General features: G+C 42.6%; 1 protein-coding gene across 2 annotated transcripts in view; it reads left to right on the forward strand.

The window, feature by feature from the left end:
- PRKCE (protein kinase C epsilon) overlaps positions 1-15118 on the forward strand; it is a 368565-nt gene that overhangs the window by 234974 nt on the left and 118473 nt on the right. For both annotated transcript variants that reach the window (XM_056852427.1, XM_056852428.1), the window contains exons 3-5: positions 10384-10543; positions 11978-12012; positions 14763-14848. In XM_056852427.1, coding sequence (XP_056708405.1) covers positions 10384-10543; positions 11978-12012; positions 14763-14848 — 281 coding nt within the window. The remainder of the gene's footprint in view (positions 1-10383; positions 10544-11977; positions 12013-14762; positions 14849-15118) is intronic.

The following is a 15118-nucleotide window of genomic DNA, read 5'->3' on the forward strand; positions in this document are numbered from 1 at the left end:
GAAGCTATTCTGTTTTTGAAGACTCTCTTTGAGGGCTCACTCTCTGAGACTGCTGGACTTGAGCTCCTTCACAAATTCAGAACAAATTCAGGCCTTTTTTTTTTTTTGGCCATCAAGTTGCAGCGGACTTTTGGCAACCCTGTAGAGTTTTCAAGGCAAGAGACAATCAGAGGTAGTTTATCATTGCCTGCCTCTGCATAGTGACCCTGGACTTCTTTGATGGTCTCCCATCCAAAAACTTCCAGGGCCGACCCTGCTTAGTTTCTGAGATCTGATGAGATTGGGCAAGTCTGGGCTATCCAGGGCCAGGCCAGGGCCAGGCTAACCTGATCTTGTGAGATCTCAAACGTTAAGCAGAACTGGTCCCGGTGAGTTTTTTTATGGAGACCACCAAAGAAGTCCAGGGTCACTATGCAGAGGCAGGCAATGACAAACCACCTCTGAATGTCTCTTGCCTTGAAAACCCTACAGGGTCCCTATAAACCAGCAATGACTTGACAATGGCACTTTCTGACACAGGGCTAAATCTGGACATAGTATTCTTAGGGCTAAATCTGGACATAGTATTATTATCTCACTACAGATGCTGATTTTCTTCCATAAGCACTTTGCCCCTGCTCTAATCAAGCTGACTACATTTTGCATTGTACCACTTCATTCTGTCTCCTTTCTCTGCAACACCCTTCCCAGCTCAGACTGGTATATGAGGACTCATGGAATCCTACTTGTATCTGATGAAGGGAGCTTTCACTCTCTAAAGCTCATACACCAAAAATCTTGTTGGTCTCTAGAAGAAAGTTGTTTAAAGATCTTTTAAGCTAAGTACAACAGACTCTGAATCATTTGACTTTATTTTTTAAAAGCCACTGTTATTTTCTAACTGGCTGGCAGATGTATATTCTATGGACTTTAAGATGGACCTTAAGATGGTAAAGATTAAGCATTTGCAATTAGTTTTAGCTGTGGTGGGTTAGGCTGATATAGAGTGAGTGCCCTAAAATCATCAATTGAGCTTCCATGGCCTTGTTCTCCAAGCTCTTAGACTGGCACTGTAAGCACTACACCACACTAGCTCTGAAGAAGAAGAGGAAGAAGAGTTGGTTTTTATATGCCGATTTTCTCTTCCACTTAAGGAAGAATCAAACCGGCTTACAATCATCTTCCCTTCCCCTCCCCACAACAGACACCCTGTGAGGTAGGTGGGGCTGAGAGAGCTCTAAGAGAGCTCTAAGAGATCTGTGACTAGCCCAAGGTCATGCAGCTGGCTTCATGTGTGAGAGTGGGGAAACCAACATGGTTTCACCAGATTAGTATCTGCCGCTCACGTGGAGGAGTGGGGAATCAAACCTGATACTCCAGATCTCTCCAAATCACTACATCATACTGGCATAATAAAAATGCAGCATGTTGTCTGTCAGTCCACATATCAAAGTGTAAGGATTTCAAAAGCCTCTGAAATGTGATATGCATTCCTCCTTTCAATGAGGAAGTCAATCACAGTTTTTACTTATGTATCAGCGCACTGAAAGGAATCAGCCACAGCAACTGAAAAGTGCTCTGCCGCACAATCACAGAAATTGTTGCCAGCTGCATCTGTGAATAGCCCCATCCAAGCTACCATTGCAGCACATGATTGTGGGCACGGTGCACAGCTGAGGAAGTTTTTACACATGAAGTACTTGACAGTATATTTTTGGTGAGTCATCTAGTTTTCTAAGCTGAAATGCTTGAGACATTGCAGGGAAACCTTATGCACCCAAAATCTGTGCTGGGGCCAGGTTCAGTGGGCCTGGAGTATGAGCAGACGTGCAGGATCTAGCCCTGGCTTTTGCAAGGTGTCGAAATATACTAAGGTACCAAACACATTTAAGTTAAAATGAGTTTGGAGAGAGGGGCATATTGTCCAAAGTCAAATTTTCAAAGCAAAATTAGAACAATTATTTATTTAACTCATTTATCTCCCACCTTTTGCCCCTATGGGGACCCCACGCAGTTTACCTTGTTCTTCTCGCCTGCATTTTACCCTCCTAGCAACCATGTGTGGTAGAGTAAACTGAGGTAATTTATGCATGGGAAGTTTTGCCTTGGATTTGCCACTCTCTAGATGCACGTTTTCCCCATCCAAATTATCAGAACTCAAAAACAAGCCCACATGCAGAGTTCTGACAATTCGGATGGGGAAAATGAGCATTTAAAGAGTGGCAAATCCAAGGGAAAACCTCCCGTGCATAAATGGCCAGTGAGTACGTGACTCACCCAGTGTCACCCAGCAGGTTTCCATGGCAGAGTGAGGATTTGAACCTGGGTCTCCCAGATCTGAGTTCACCACTCTAACCACTACACCGCACCAGCACCTAATGTTCAAAAGAGTAAAGTTTTTTTTGTGAGTATGTTTGTGTGTGTGTCTTTAAAAAGATGAAACTCTATTCCAGGAGTCTATACCAGAGTATGCCTAGCAGGACTGAGTCTGATAAGAGTTAAACTATCCAGGGAAAAGAGGTGCACCCAAGGAAATAAGGCCAAGCGCCACTTGCAGGATGCTGATTGAGTGAGCAAGAGGACCTCAAGAGCAGGTTCAGTTCAAGCATCAGGCTTATGAGCTTTCTTGCTCATGTGAATGAATGGCCTGTGTGAGCAGCATAAAATTAATAGAGAGTATTTAGAGAAGATTGTGTATTAGGGTTCTCAATTGGCCTGGGGAACAATGTCCTGAGGCTTAATGGGGTGTTATTTACCAGCTGATATTATTTACCTCCATGCCATGAAAGGCTTCTCCATTTCCACACATTTAAGCTTATGTAAAGGGGACAGGACATTTTCCTCCAGGCTAGTTGTCAATCTTGGTGTGGATCACATTCTGTGGGTACATTTTCGTGGAAAGCTGAAATCCCTATACAGGGAAAATGAACTGTGATCTTCAGCAACTTCTCTCTTCTAGTAGAAGTCACCTCTCCTCTTCCACTGTACACAAGATCAGGACTCTTACATATGCGATTAAATAAACAGGTGATCCAGGGAAGGGAGAAACTGAGTTCACGAAACAGGCTCAATGCTTTTGACAGGATAAGTTTTAATTATCCCACCAGCAGTTTCTTATATTATTGCCATAGATAGTCTGAACCAATTCCAGCGTATTATTTATTATTTCTGTCTGCCTGGGGTTTCCAGAGACTTAAAAATGCTTTCCTATTTAAACCACTTAGATTTTAAAATATATCTTGATTTTTTTTTCTTGGAAGTTGAAAATGCTCAATTTATATAGAAGGAAAATGTCATTACTTAACTCACAGAAAGTATTCCAAGAATCGCTATTACACCATTTAAAGACAATTTAGTACATTTTAAAATGAAAAAGTAAAAGCGCAAATTATCAACTTTAACATTACATTTATACCTGAAGTTCTGTGGTGGGAAAGCTTCTACGTGTACCTGTCATTTTCCACATTGGAGAATTGTCAGTAGATCCTACCCACCAACCTACAGGCTGGATTCTCTTGTTTGTCAAGATCTCTCACATCATAATGGAGCAGGGGAAATTGGGGGCTTTATGTTTGGAGGGCTACTGTTGTATCTTTTGCTTGCTGTTTACATCAATGTAGGAATCTAGTTTTGTAAGCTCTGTGTTTGCCATTGTCTCACATTAAATCATTTACATTGTGTCATGGGTGTACCCAGAGTAACAGTAGTCAAAAAGAAAATTTCTGAGGTCCATACATTTGAAATATCCTTAATAACAACTGTCAGCTATTGCTAAAATATAGTACTGGTTCGCTTTTTGATTATGTATGGGCTGATAAATACAGTTTTGCATTAAAAAGTAAGCTATTTCCCCTCAGGGAGCTACTGTGGAATACAAATGCACTAAATAGTGATGCAAGATGCTTGCTTGCCTTCACCTGATTTGAGGAAGCAGATTTATTTGCCCTCATCCGTAAGTGGTCAGTGGCTAGATCCATTTGCAAAAAACAGGGTGTGGAAGGATTATGTGTATGTAAGCAGAGTTACATCTTTCTAAACCCATTGATTTCAATGGACTTAGAAGGGTATCAGAATCATAGAGTTGAAAGGGACAACCAGGGCCATCTAGTCCAACCTCCTGCACAACTTGGGAAATTCACAACTACCTCCCCCCCCCCACACACACACACAGTGTAACTCTGCTTAGAATTGCACTGTAAATGTTCTTTACATTTTAAAAAAGGTAAGTGTTATGATAGGTTTACTATACTAGCACATGTCCTTAAGAAGATGGGACAGGAAAGGCTACTGAATGATTGCACAGGTGGAATGGGAATTTAGAAAAGAAGAGCCTTCAGTGAACTGAAACCAGGGGCAGTGCATCCTTAGGCTTATTATATTTACATCCCAGTCATGTCTCTCACACCAATAAAGAGAGACAGGCCTTCCCACAGACTTACAAATTAAAACGACAAGACACATGAAGGGAGGGGAAAGGCACGGGAGGGCATGAATGGAGAGGTGGACACATAAACAAAAGGGACCTTGTTTTCATCTGGATAATGATAAGAGCTATAGACCAGGGGTCGGCAAACTCATTAGTCAAAAGAGCCAAATATCAACAGTACAACGATTGAGATTTCTTTTGAGAGCCAAATTTCTTAAACTTAAACTATATAGGTAGGTACACTGTTTATTAACTTAATAAACTTTAATTAAAGTTTTAAGTCTTAATTAAACTATAGGTACACTGAATAAAACTTAATATCATACTTAATAGTGATCTTATTTATTGATAAAAATTAAATTGTAAGTCCCTGCCATTTCCCCTTCCCCGTCCGTAGTCCTTGTCTGGAGGCCTGGTCTACCGCCATAAAAGCCTATTGGTAGACCTGGCCTCCAGCGGAGTCCCATTGGGAGGCCAGGTCTACCCATTGGCTTTCTTGGCAGTAGACCTGGCCTCCAGAGGCCCATAGAAGCCAATGGGTAGACCTGGCCTCTGAAGGGGGACTTTTTCCCCTCCTCGGAGTCCAGGTCTACCGCCAAGAAAGCCAGTGGGTAGACATGGCCTCCCAATGGGACTCAGCCAGAGGCCAGGTCTACCAAAGGAAGCTCGCCCCGCCCAACAGCTGATAGGCAGGCGGGGGGGCCAGGAACCGCCGAGCCGCCTGCCCAGCAGTCGCGCAGCTAGAGGGGAGGGAAGGCTTTAGCCTCCTAACCATTGAGGGCAAGGGAAAGGGGGACCTGGCCATTCTCCACGGCGGGGGGGGGGGAGAGACAGCGTACCCGCTCGCCTGCTCTCTCACGCTCGCTCTCTCGCTCGCTCTCAGGTGCGCCGGCTCCGCAGCCCGGCTGCCGGCATGAGCGGGCGCGAGAGCAGGGGCTCCGAACCAAGTTCAGAGAGCCGCATTCAATGGGCCAAAGACCGCAGTTTGCAGACCCCTGCTATAGACCAATGGCTAGGACAGGCTTGTGCATAGCATACTACCCAGCTGCTTTTGTTGAGTTAAGCTGGGTTTTTTGTTTTGCTTTTTAAACTGAATTAATCTATCTAGGACAGTCTCTTTCCTCTGACTAGCAGTGGCTGCCCACAGACAGACAGGAGTTTTCTACCCCTGAATTCTGAGATTCTATTAACTGGTGGTGGTAGGACTGAGCTGGGACTTCCTGCATGCAAAACACGTATTCTATATGGCCATTCCTAAAACATCATCTCCAGTGGGCGAGATTGCTTTTGTACATTGGAAGAGTCTGGCTGTTTTGTGTGCCACAAATGACTAAATCCAAAAACATTTTGGGGGGAATGGGATTTTTAGTTGTGTAGACATCTTTGCCAGGTTATGATGAAATCCTGTTTCTGTATCTTCTGTGCATTGGTCATGAGCTATTCAAAGGGCTTTCCCCCCAGTGTATTTGCAGGAAGGAGCTCAAAGCCTCTTCCTAATATTAGTTAGTTAGCTTTTTGGTTTATTTCAGATTGCACTTCTCCCTTGCCCTTTCAGGGAACCCTATGGTGGCAATGGTGAAAACAACTATTAGTAATCTTTAGAAATCATCCGCAATTTATTTGTTTTGCATGCAGAAGGTCCCAGGTTCAATCCCTGGCATGTCCAGTTACAAAAATCAAGTAACAGGTTATGTGAAGGACCTCTCTACCTGAGACCTTGGAGAGCTATTGTTTGGCAGAACAGACAATACTGACTTTGATAGACCAATGGTCTGACTCAGTATAAAGCGGCTTTATGTGTTCATGATCCTTGCAAAAAAGCTGTTTGCAGTTGGCGCTAGCTTTAAAACACCAAGCATCTTTATTATCTAACAGGCTATGGGGCATCCATGTCTTTACTTTTGAAGATCACATGTTCATAGAATCATAGCATCATAGAGTTGGAAGGGACCACCAGGGTCATCTAGCCCAACCCCCTGCACAATGCAGAAAATTCACAACTACCTCCCCCGCCACACACCCCCAGTGACCCCTACTCCATGCCCAGAAGATGGCCAAGATGCCTTCCCTCTCATGTTCTACTATGGGATCATCGATACTGCAACTGGTTAACTTGAATTGCTGGCTATTTCTAAAAAATCCCTTAGAATCACTAAATAAGCTCCCTGTAAGTCCACTTGTAGTAAAAAGAACTGATTTATACAACAGCCTTGTTTCTAGTTTCCAGCAACTGTACTACTTTCACTTAAGCTAGGGTTTCATTTGTTTTTCCCCTCTTGCTAATTTCTAAATCAGATACAAGGAACATCAGGTACAATCCATTTGTTTATTAGTTCTGCAACATGTAAAATTCAATAAAATCCATATTCATGCAGTTCAGAAATAAGCCTGCTGGTATCATTTGTGCCACATAATTATGGTATTGTCTCCCAGGTTTATTATTATCATTTATTAAGAACAATCTCTTTAGCACCTTTTCTGAGCATACAAACTTCTCCATATACATTATTTCAGTGACTGCAACAGTCCTGTAAAGTGAGTATTGCTCCCCCATATTTTATGTGTTTATATTTTTATGTGTTCATATTATGTTTTATTTAACTGTTTTAAATACATTGCATCTATTTATATTTTAAATGCTTTTTAATGTTTGAAATGTTTTAATGTTTGCCACCAAGGGGACCCTGAATTGGGTGGAAAGGCAGGATTGAAATGTTTTAACTAAATAAAATAAAATATTGCAGATGGGAGTAGAAATTGCTTAATACCAACCCAGCAAGTTCATGGCTAACTTAAGAAGGGACATGACAGCTCTTAATCTTTACAAATATACAAGCTCTCAGGAGTAGTAAGAACATTATTATTAATGCTGTTAGGATTTTCAGCTATTTTCTAATGATGCACACCTTCTTAGAGCCTAGGTAGATAGCAACTACTTTGGAATCCAAAGCATTAGAGCTGGAAAAAAACTAGATGCTGTGTTGGAACTCTTATACATTTGACTTGGAGTATAGGGCTATCCGCCCTGACCTGGATGGCCCAGGATAGCCTGATCTCGTCAGATCTCAGAAGCTAAGCAGGGTCAGCCCTGGTTAGTATTTGGATGGGAGACCACCACCAAGGAATAGCAGGGTTGCTGTGCAGAGGAAGGCACTGGCAAACCACCTGTGTTAGCAGGGACCTGGCAAAAGGGGTTGCCAGGTCCCTCTTTGCAACCGGTGGGAGATTTTGGGGGCGGAGCCTGAGAAGGCAGGGTTTGGGGAGGGGAGGGACTTCAATGCCATAGAGTTCAATTGCCAAAGCGACCATTTTTCTCCAGGTGATCTGATCTCTATCGGCTGGAGATCAGTTGAATTAGCAGGAGATCTCCAGCTACTACCTGGCAGTTGGCAACCCTACACACACACACAGGGCTATCCATGGCTACTAGTCAAAATTAATACTCGTCATGGCATAAGTAATAGTTCCAAACTCTAAAGTGTTACAATCAGTGTTTTATTTTAGATAGGAACTGTTTTATTTCTGATACAGTTAAATGTCTATTGTTTTTATCTCAAACCTATTTATCGTTTTATTGGCATATGGTGTATTAATAAATCTGATCTGATACTGGTCATAATGCATACCTATTCTCTCTAGTATAAGAGGAGCATGCATATTATATTAGATGCTGTGAAACACAGGCAGGATGCTGCTGCAGTTGTCTTGTTTGTGGGCTTCCTAGAAGCACGTGGTTGGCCACTGTGTGAACAGACTGCTGGACTTGATGGGCCTTGGTCTGCTCCAGCATGGCTCATGTTCTTATGACTTGCCCAAGGTGACTGGGTCCAAAAACAAGTCTCAAAATACCTTCAAGTTCTATTAAGTCTAACTTAAATGATGTCAGATACGTCCATTTCTTAGTTCTGCAATAACTGACATTCAGTAAAATCCGTATTTGTTCAGTCTGTGTCATTTTGGCTGGCCTTAATAAAAAGCATGGCAATGTCTTTTGCGTTTGGATTTGCTTTGGACCAACATGCCTACCTGCAACCTCTTTCATGTCCAGGATGAATCCTTCAGAAGCAGTCCCCTTAGAGATGTACCCCCCCAAAAAAACTAGAGTTGGTTCTTTCAGATTTTTGCTGTGACTTTTTTTTCCTAAGGAGGGGAGGCTGCCACACAATGTAACACAGCTGGAAGCAGCAGCACATCAACAGCATAACTTTGCTTTGATGGTGGAGTCACAGCTGGAAGTAAAAAGATGCATGTGATCTCTTTGCACGTCTCGACCTCCCACCGCCTTCAGTTTAACACAGTAGCTGAAGACAAGGAAGGAACCACTGCATTCTGATTGTTTTAAACTAGCTCTTGGATGTACAGAGATTGCTTTGAGAGAAAAAAATTAGACAAAAACAATCTTATGTTCTTTTCCAAATAAATCAATGTAAGGAATTACATATGCTGCTAGAATAGTGTGTTTTCCTTGTCTTGAGAATTAGTTTATAATTGATGCAGACAGTGTGCTGACACTTCACATTCATGCTGTTTCAATTTGCATTAAAATCCAGCAGTTTCATTAAGAAGTAGAGTGGAGGCAGGGATCCCCCACTTTGAGGCCTATTAAGAAGTGAGGATAATATGGTTTACTTTGTCTGCATTGAACTGGCTGAGTGGCCTAAGACTGGGTGCTGGACTTTCAGTGCTGCCCCAAGAGGCCTCTTTGTTTTTGAAGATTACATATTCCATTATGGGATTGTCTATACTACAACTGGTTGTGCCATCACTGCAAATGTTGTTCCAGTCTGGCCCTGGTTAACCAGCGCAGTAATGCCACACTTGCATGTGAGCCAGGAGAGATGCAGAGAGTGTGGTTGTGCTTGCGACCCCCACTTTTGCTATGTCTGAAGGACCATCAATGCAGCCATTGGCAGAAAACTATCAGGAAGTTTTTCGTTGTGTCGGATATTGCCTGTCTGAGCTGATTCCTATTCTCCATTCCCTAATTTCCATTCCCTCCTCAGGTTTTACTTTTGTACATATATTTTCTAACAGATTTTCTTTCAGAGTTGGCAGCTTGGCCTTAATAGTGGCATGGTAGTTTGCAACATACTGAATAGAGATCTTTGTGAAATAGGCAATTCATTCTTGGCAAAGCCATGTGCAGTGCAGCTCAGCAGATACAGATTCTTCAGTTTTATAGCTTTCCATGAAGGCAACTCTCATATCCCGTCAACCTCATAGGAGAGGATAATCTTGCTCTGTTTTGTGTCATTCTTTCCAGCAAAACAGACCCTACATCGATGGTGTTTTCTCTGCTGCTCATTATTTCCTTTGTGCACATGTTACCTCCCACACAAGCCTTACAAAACTGGCTGTGTTGGGTGGGTGAGGGGTCTTCTCAAGATTTTTAATGGCTTAATCTTTCATTTCCCTTCATGCAGTCCTTAGCAGGGTGAAACAGACACTGTCGTAATTTCTCCCATTTAGCATCAAAAATTAATAATAGAAACCCTATACAGAAGACCCATCCACATGTTGATTCACTGTGTGGGGACTGGGAGGGAGCACAGGCATGAGGGTGGAGTTTGGGGAGGGGAGGGACCCCGGTGGGGTATAATACCATAGAATCCACTCCCCAAAGGAGCCATTTTCTCCATGGGAACCGCTCCTTGTAGACTTGAGTTCAATTCTGATTTGCAGGGGGGGGACGACACAATTCTGTGTCTCCAGACCCCACCTGTAGATTAGCAACCCTAGTTGCCACACAGTTTCAAGTCTGAATCCTAGATTTTTTTTTAAAGTAGAACAAAGGTACTTGGGATACTGAATTCAGCACAGAATTCCAAATTCTGTGTGCAGCTTTTGTGTTTAAAAAGAATTGTGGACTATATGAAGCCCTGGATTCAAATTGCTGTATGCTATATTTGTTTGCCATTTGTATACCAAAAATGTATCTCTACTGATGTTTCCTTTCCTTTCCCCCCCTCTCTTTCCAGCACCCAAAGACAATGAAGAACACGTGTTTAGGGAACGGATGCGTCCCAGAAAGCGCCAGGGAGCAGTGCGGCGCAGGGTCCATCAGGTTAATGGGCACAAGTTTATGGCCACCTATCTTAGACAACCAACCTATTGTTCACACTGCCGAGACTTTATATGGTAAAATGTTTATGTGCAGCCATTCCTTGTACCAGCGGGTTTGTTGTGTTGCATAGTATGCATGATAACGTGGTTCTTAGAAGTCATTTTGATTCCTCGTAAGCTGACTTGATTAATTCTTTTCAGAAATGTGACAACTAACGTTTATTACTAGTCATTATTGTTTGCAAGCATACATGAGGAGCGTAACATTTCTCACGGGCCTTAGTACTGATACAGAAGGAGGTTTTAACTTCAGAACTTTGATTAACTGAGATCGCAGGCCAGTATAATAGTTTTATTCTTGCTGTCCTCTCCCAGTGGCCGTCATGTTAATGCGGGAAGGGGATCTATGTAATAGCTTCTGTAGTCACCACTCACTTAACAAGCTACAACTCCACAGCCTGTTCAGTGAACATGGCTGCAAAGATCCACTTCTTGGTGAACCCATGTAGACAATCTAATTCTGCTACTTGGCTACTGGAAAGGTCAGTGCTCATGGTGGACAGGGACGGGAGTGAAGGTAGAAACCGATTGCTTGAATCCATCTGTTGTGCATGTGTGCATGCATACCTGGAGGCAGCAAAACGGCAGAAGTAAATTATTTAAAGGAATTCTTCCTTTGATCTGTGATACCAATTCTTCATCTGCAATAAATAAATAAATTGCCAGAAGACAAGGTTTAGCCAGCCCCATTTGTATCAATAACTGGTGGTTTTAGGGTTGGTGTTATGTGTCATCCTTGGGTCTGTAATAGCTGTCATCAGAACCTCTCTTGTGTTAGCAGGATTATAGTGGACGAAATGGCACTTGCCAGTTCTTGTTCTGTATCCATAGTCATGAAAGGCGCCACATTCAAACCAAGCAGGAGCAGACAGGGACGTTAAAACAGAGGCTCCGCTTGTTCCTAGCCACCAGTGCAGTTGCCTATTGGGAAATTTCCTGGCAAGCTAAGGGCCAGTCTGCACCTGAGGCCCAGCTTTTCAAATATTGTCAGTAATATGAAATCTGAATTGCTACGTAGACAACATTCTTATTTGTTCAATGCATAAAGAAAAGTTGAAAGAAAAAATATATGGTGCAAAGCAGGCAGGAACTTTCTGCTTTAATTCTGTGAATGTGAAAAGAATAGCCTCGTCAAATAGACTTCAGCCGAGGTGGCTAAGAAATACTCCAAATAAATAAAAATCTATGAAGAACAGTCATGTGGCATTTCAGAAAATGTAGCAGAGCAAACAAGTAACAGAAAAATTCAGCCCTGAGAATTTCTTCTCTGCAGTCGAAGGAAGAATCTCCTTGAATAAATAAGAATGCCGCCAGTGTGACCATCCAGATGGCACATTTGTTCCTGGTCATTAACTGTCTCTCTCTGCCATATCAACTTGATGATGTGAAGATGCAGCCAATGTTGTGTGCTCCATTCCTAATTTGCCATATATGTGTTTTTTTCCACAGGGGAGTAATAGGAAAGCAGGGGTACCAATGTCAAGGTAAGGAGCATGATTTACGAGTTTTCATAGAATAGTAAAAGAACTAGTGCATTTGAAGTTCTCTGAGCCTTGAAAATAAAATCAGTGATGTGTCTTAGAGAAAATCACTTCCAGACCAATTTTTATAAGTATTCAGTAATTGTGTATGCCTGTGGTTGCCGAAATAAATGTGGAAATGTATAGACAGTGACCCTGATCAAAGGATTCTGTTCTGCATGCAGAACAGCTGTTATGTGCAAACTGTTCTTGTGGGATCTCTGCAGAGAAATGAGTCTAGATTCACAGCACCCTTCCATGTGCAAACAACGTACATGGAATTCTGCTGTGCATGGGGCCTGAAGGAATTCTGTGTAGAGCAGTTATTGGCAAATCTGTATGTGCTTGATGTGAAATTAGGCCCAGTGGTTACGCAGTGTGGGTAACCATCTTGTCCTCGTAGAGGGCCTATGTGCATCATAATGCAGTGGCAAATGTATATCCACAACAAAATGTCATATGCAGTAAATACACACCTCTGTTGCCCGTAGTAGTCCTGAATCAAACCTTGTATCTGGTAAAGATGGTCACAGAAACAATTATTTTAGTTTCCTCAATCCTTCTATTTTTGTTTATTAGTTTTTTTAACCTTTAGTGTTATTAATTCAACAATGAAATCAGTCTTAAAAATCTAATTATAAACAGGCAATTAAAACACTCACCTTCACTATTCTCCTCCACACACTCCTCAAAACCTCACCAGTTTGAGCCGAACAAAGCAGTACAGTCAAGCGAGAAAACAAAGAGCTCAATGCCCACAGGTACAAAGATGTAAATATTCTGCGTATAAAAAGGATGGGAACTGCAAATGAAAGGATTAGCCAAGAATGGCAAATTTGTAGTGCCCTAAATCCTGCTGTGGTCTTGCTGTGAGTGAAAACCAGTTTATGTGGCTAAGGAGCTGCTTCACAACTCATTATATGGAGATTGTTCTATGGTGAACCAAGGTGCATGGTTAGGATTGCCAACCTCCAGGTACTAGCTGGAGATATCCTACTATTACAACCGATCTCCAGCCAACAAAGATAGGTTCACCTGGAGAAAATGGCCACTTTGGAAATTGGACTCTATGGTATTGAAGTCCCTCCCCTCCCCAAACCCCACCCTCCTCAGGCTCCACCTAAAAAACCTCCCGCCGGTGGCGAAGAGGGACCTGGCAACTGTATGCTTGGTATACACAGCCTCTGATTTCCACCTTGGCACCACTGCCTCCTCCAAATGCTGGCTTGCAGTGGTGAAATGTAAATCAGAGATTATGCAAGATTGATACTTCTAGATAAATCCATAGCATAGTAAGATTAGGATCCTGGCTAGTTGAGCCACTCTGTGTTATTTAACCTCGTATATTGTTAATCGATGAAATCCAGAAAACCTTGGCAAAAGTGGCAGTCAACCATTTTTTAGTACATTATAAAGGTCATCTGATAGCAACAGCAAAAAAAGCAAAACAATTCCTCTCAGGCCCTGGAGGAGTCAGGGTCATTCACCTGCAGCCCTCATTTATAACAGGCTCTCCCTGTCCTGCAACTCACTTCTAAAAGCGTCTGCCCTCTTCCTCCAAATTAAGTCATGTGGTCTAGGTTTTCCTAGTGGCCATGTGTTGTAACCACAAGCATCTCTGAACAGGAGCACAGGGCACCGTGAAGGAGACACACAAGCTGTCATCACTGTGAAACAGGTTACAAGGGCCCTGGTGTATGGAGCACCACAGACTCCATTGCATCTGTAGCATGAAGAGAGGATCTCTGTGTACTGGCTTGATCCTTTCTAAAGCATTCTGGGAAAGATTGACCATAAAATTTCTGAAGCCCAAGCTCTGTCTGCCAACTGCACCTTCATGAGCCCTGTCACTGTCATGTAGAAAATGGGGTGTGGTGGTCTGGTCTAAAAAACAAAAGGTCTGCATGCTTGTGGAGCAGAGAATGCTCCTTACACTCATGGTCCACAGCCTCTCTTGTTGAGCTCTTTTCTCCCACCCAGGGCTCCCACACCAAGAACTAAGTCTGTCTGGGAGAAAAGAGCTTGGGGAGGTAAATTGTAGGAAGAAAAGGCATAGAAGGGAAGACAGTTTAGCTTCTCCCACCTGCGAGTCCTCTATTTTCCTCTTTAATCAGAACCTACCTTCTTACCACTTTCTACAGCAGATCCAAATTCAGGATGATTTGTTGATCCCACCTGTTTTTGGCCCTAAAAGACAATTGTTTTTGTAATGAATGAGGAACAAATTTGAAAGATCTCCTCAAGAGGCAGTGTGTCACTGTTCCTAGGATGCACATGATGCAATGTGTGATGTACTCGTGGAATCTTGTGGCTTCTTTTCCTTATAACTGAAACTGTAAACAGATATTTTGTTAAAATCTTTGCGTTAAAATCTGGGTGGGCCACAGGGGCCAAATAAGGGAGCATATCCTGTTGACCCTCCCTGCTGTAGGTGAAATACTGGACTTTTCCATGTGCACTGGAGCCCTGCAGTGCTTTTGACGAGAGTGTCTAGTAAAATCCTTTAAAGACCAATGCTGGCTGTGTTGACTCAGTTCAGGTACCCCAACTCTAGCCTACTGTACATGCTCATGAAAAGTTTGGCTTCAATGTTTCAGACCCAAGGAAAACCCTCCAGAACTTCCCTTCGATTTAAATTCAGTCTTCTACTCTGGGTAAAATAATGAAATGGTCTTTGTGAAAACATGGGCTGTCACAGCTTCTCTTGTTTACAGTTTGCACTTGCGTAGTCCACAAGCGATGCCACGAGCTTATAATAACGAAATGTGCCGGCCTGAAGAAACAGGAAGCCCACGACGAGGTAAATATTTATGAAAGAAATGGTCTAGATAAAAGGAAGTTGGAGGTTTTTTTGGGGGGACAGGATCTCAGGTTGCTGCCACCTCCCCTGTTTGTTACAAGACAAAAAAAATAGGTTTCTTTCCATCCCTCCAATCTCTTAGTACCACATTCTCTTTTCATAATAGATTGTCATGTTGGCTCGACTTGTATGGGAATTACTTAAGTCTCTGTGAGAAAGGAAGAAAATAAATGAAGAAAATAAATATTTTTAAAAACATAGCTAATCCTC

This window comes from Euleptes europaea, chromosome 7, assembly GCF_029931775.1.
Source record: "Euleptes europaea isolate rEulEur1 chromosome 7, rEulEur1.hap1, whole genome shotgun sequence".
NCBI lineage: Eukaryota > Metazoa > Chordata > Lepidosauria > Squamata > Sphaerodactylidae > Euleptes > Euleptes europaea.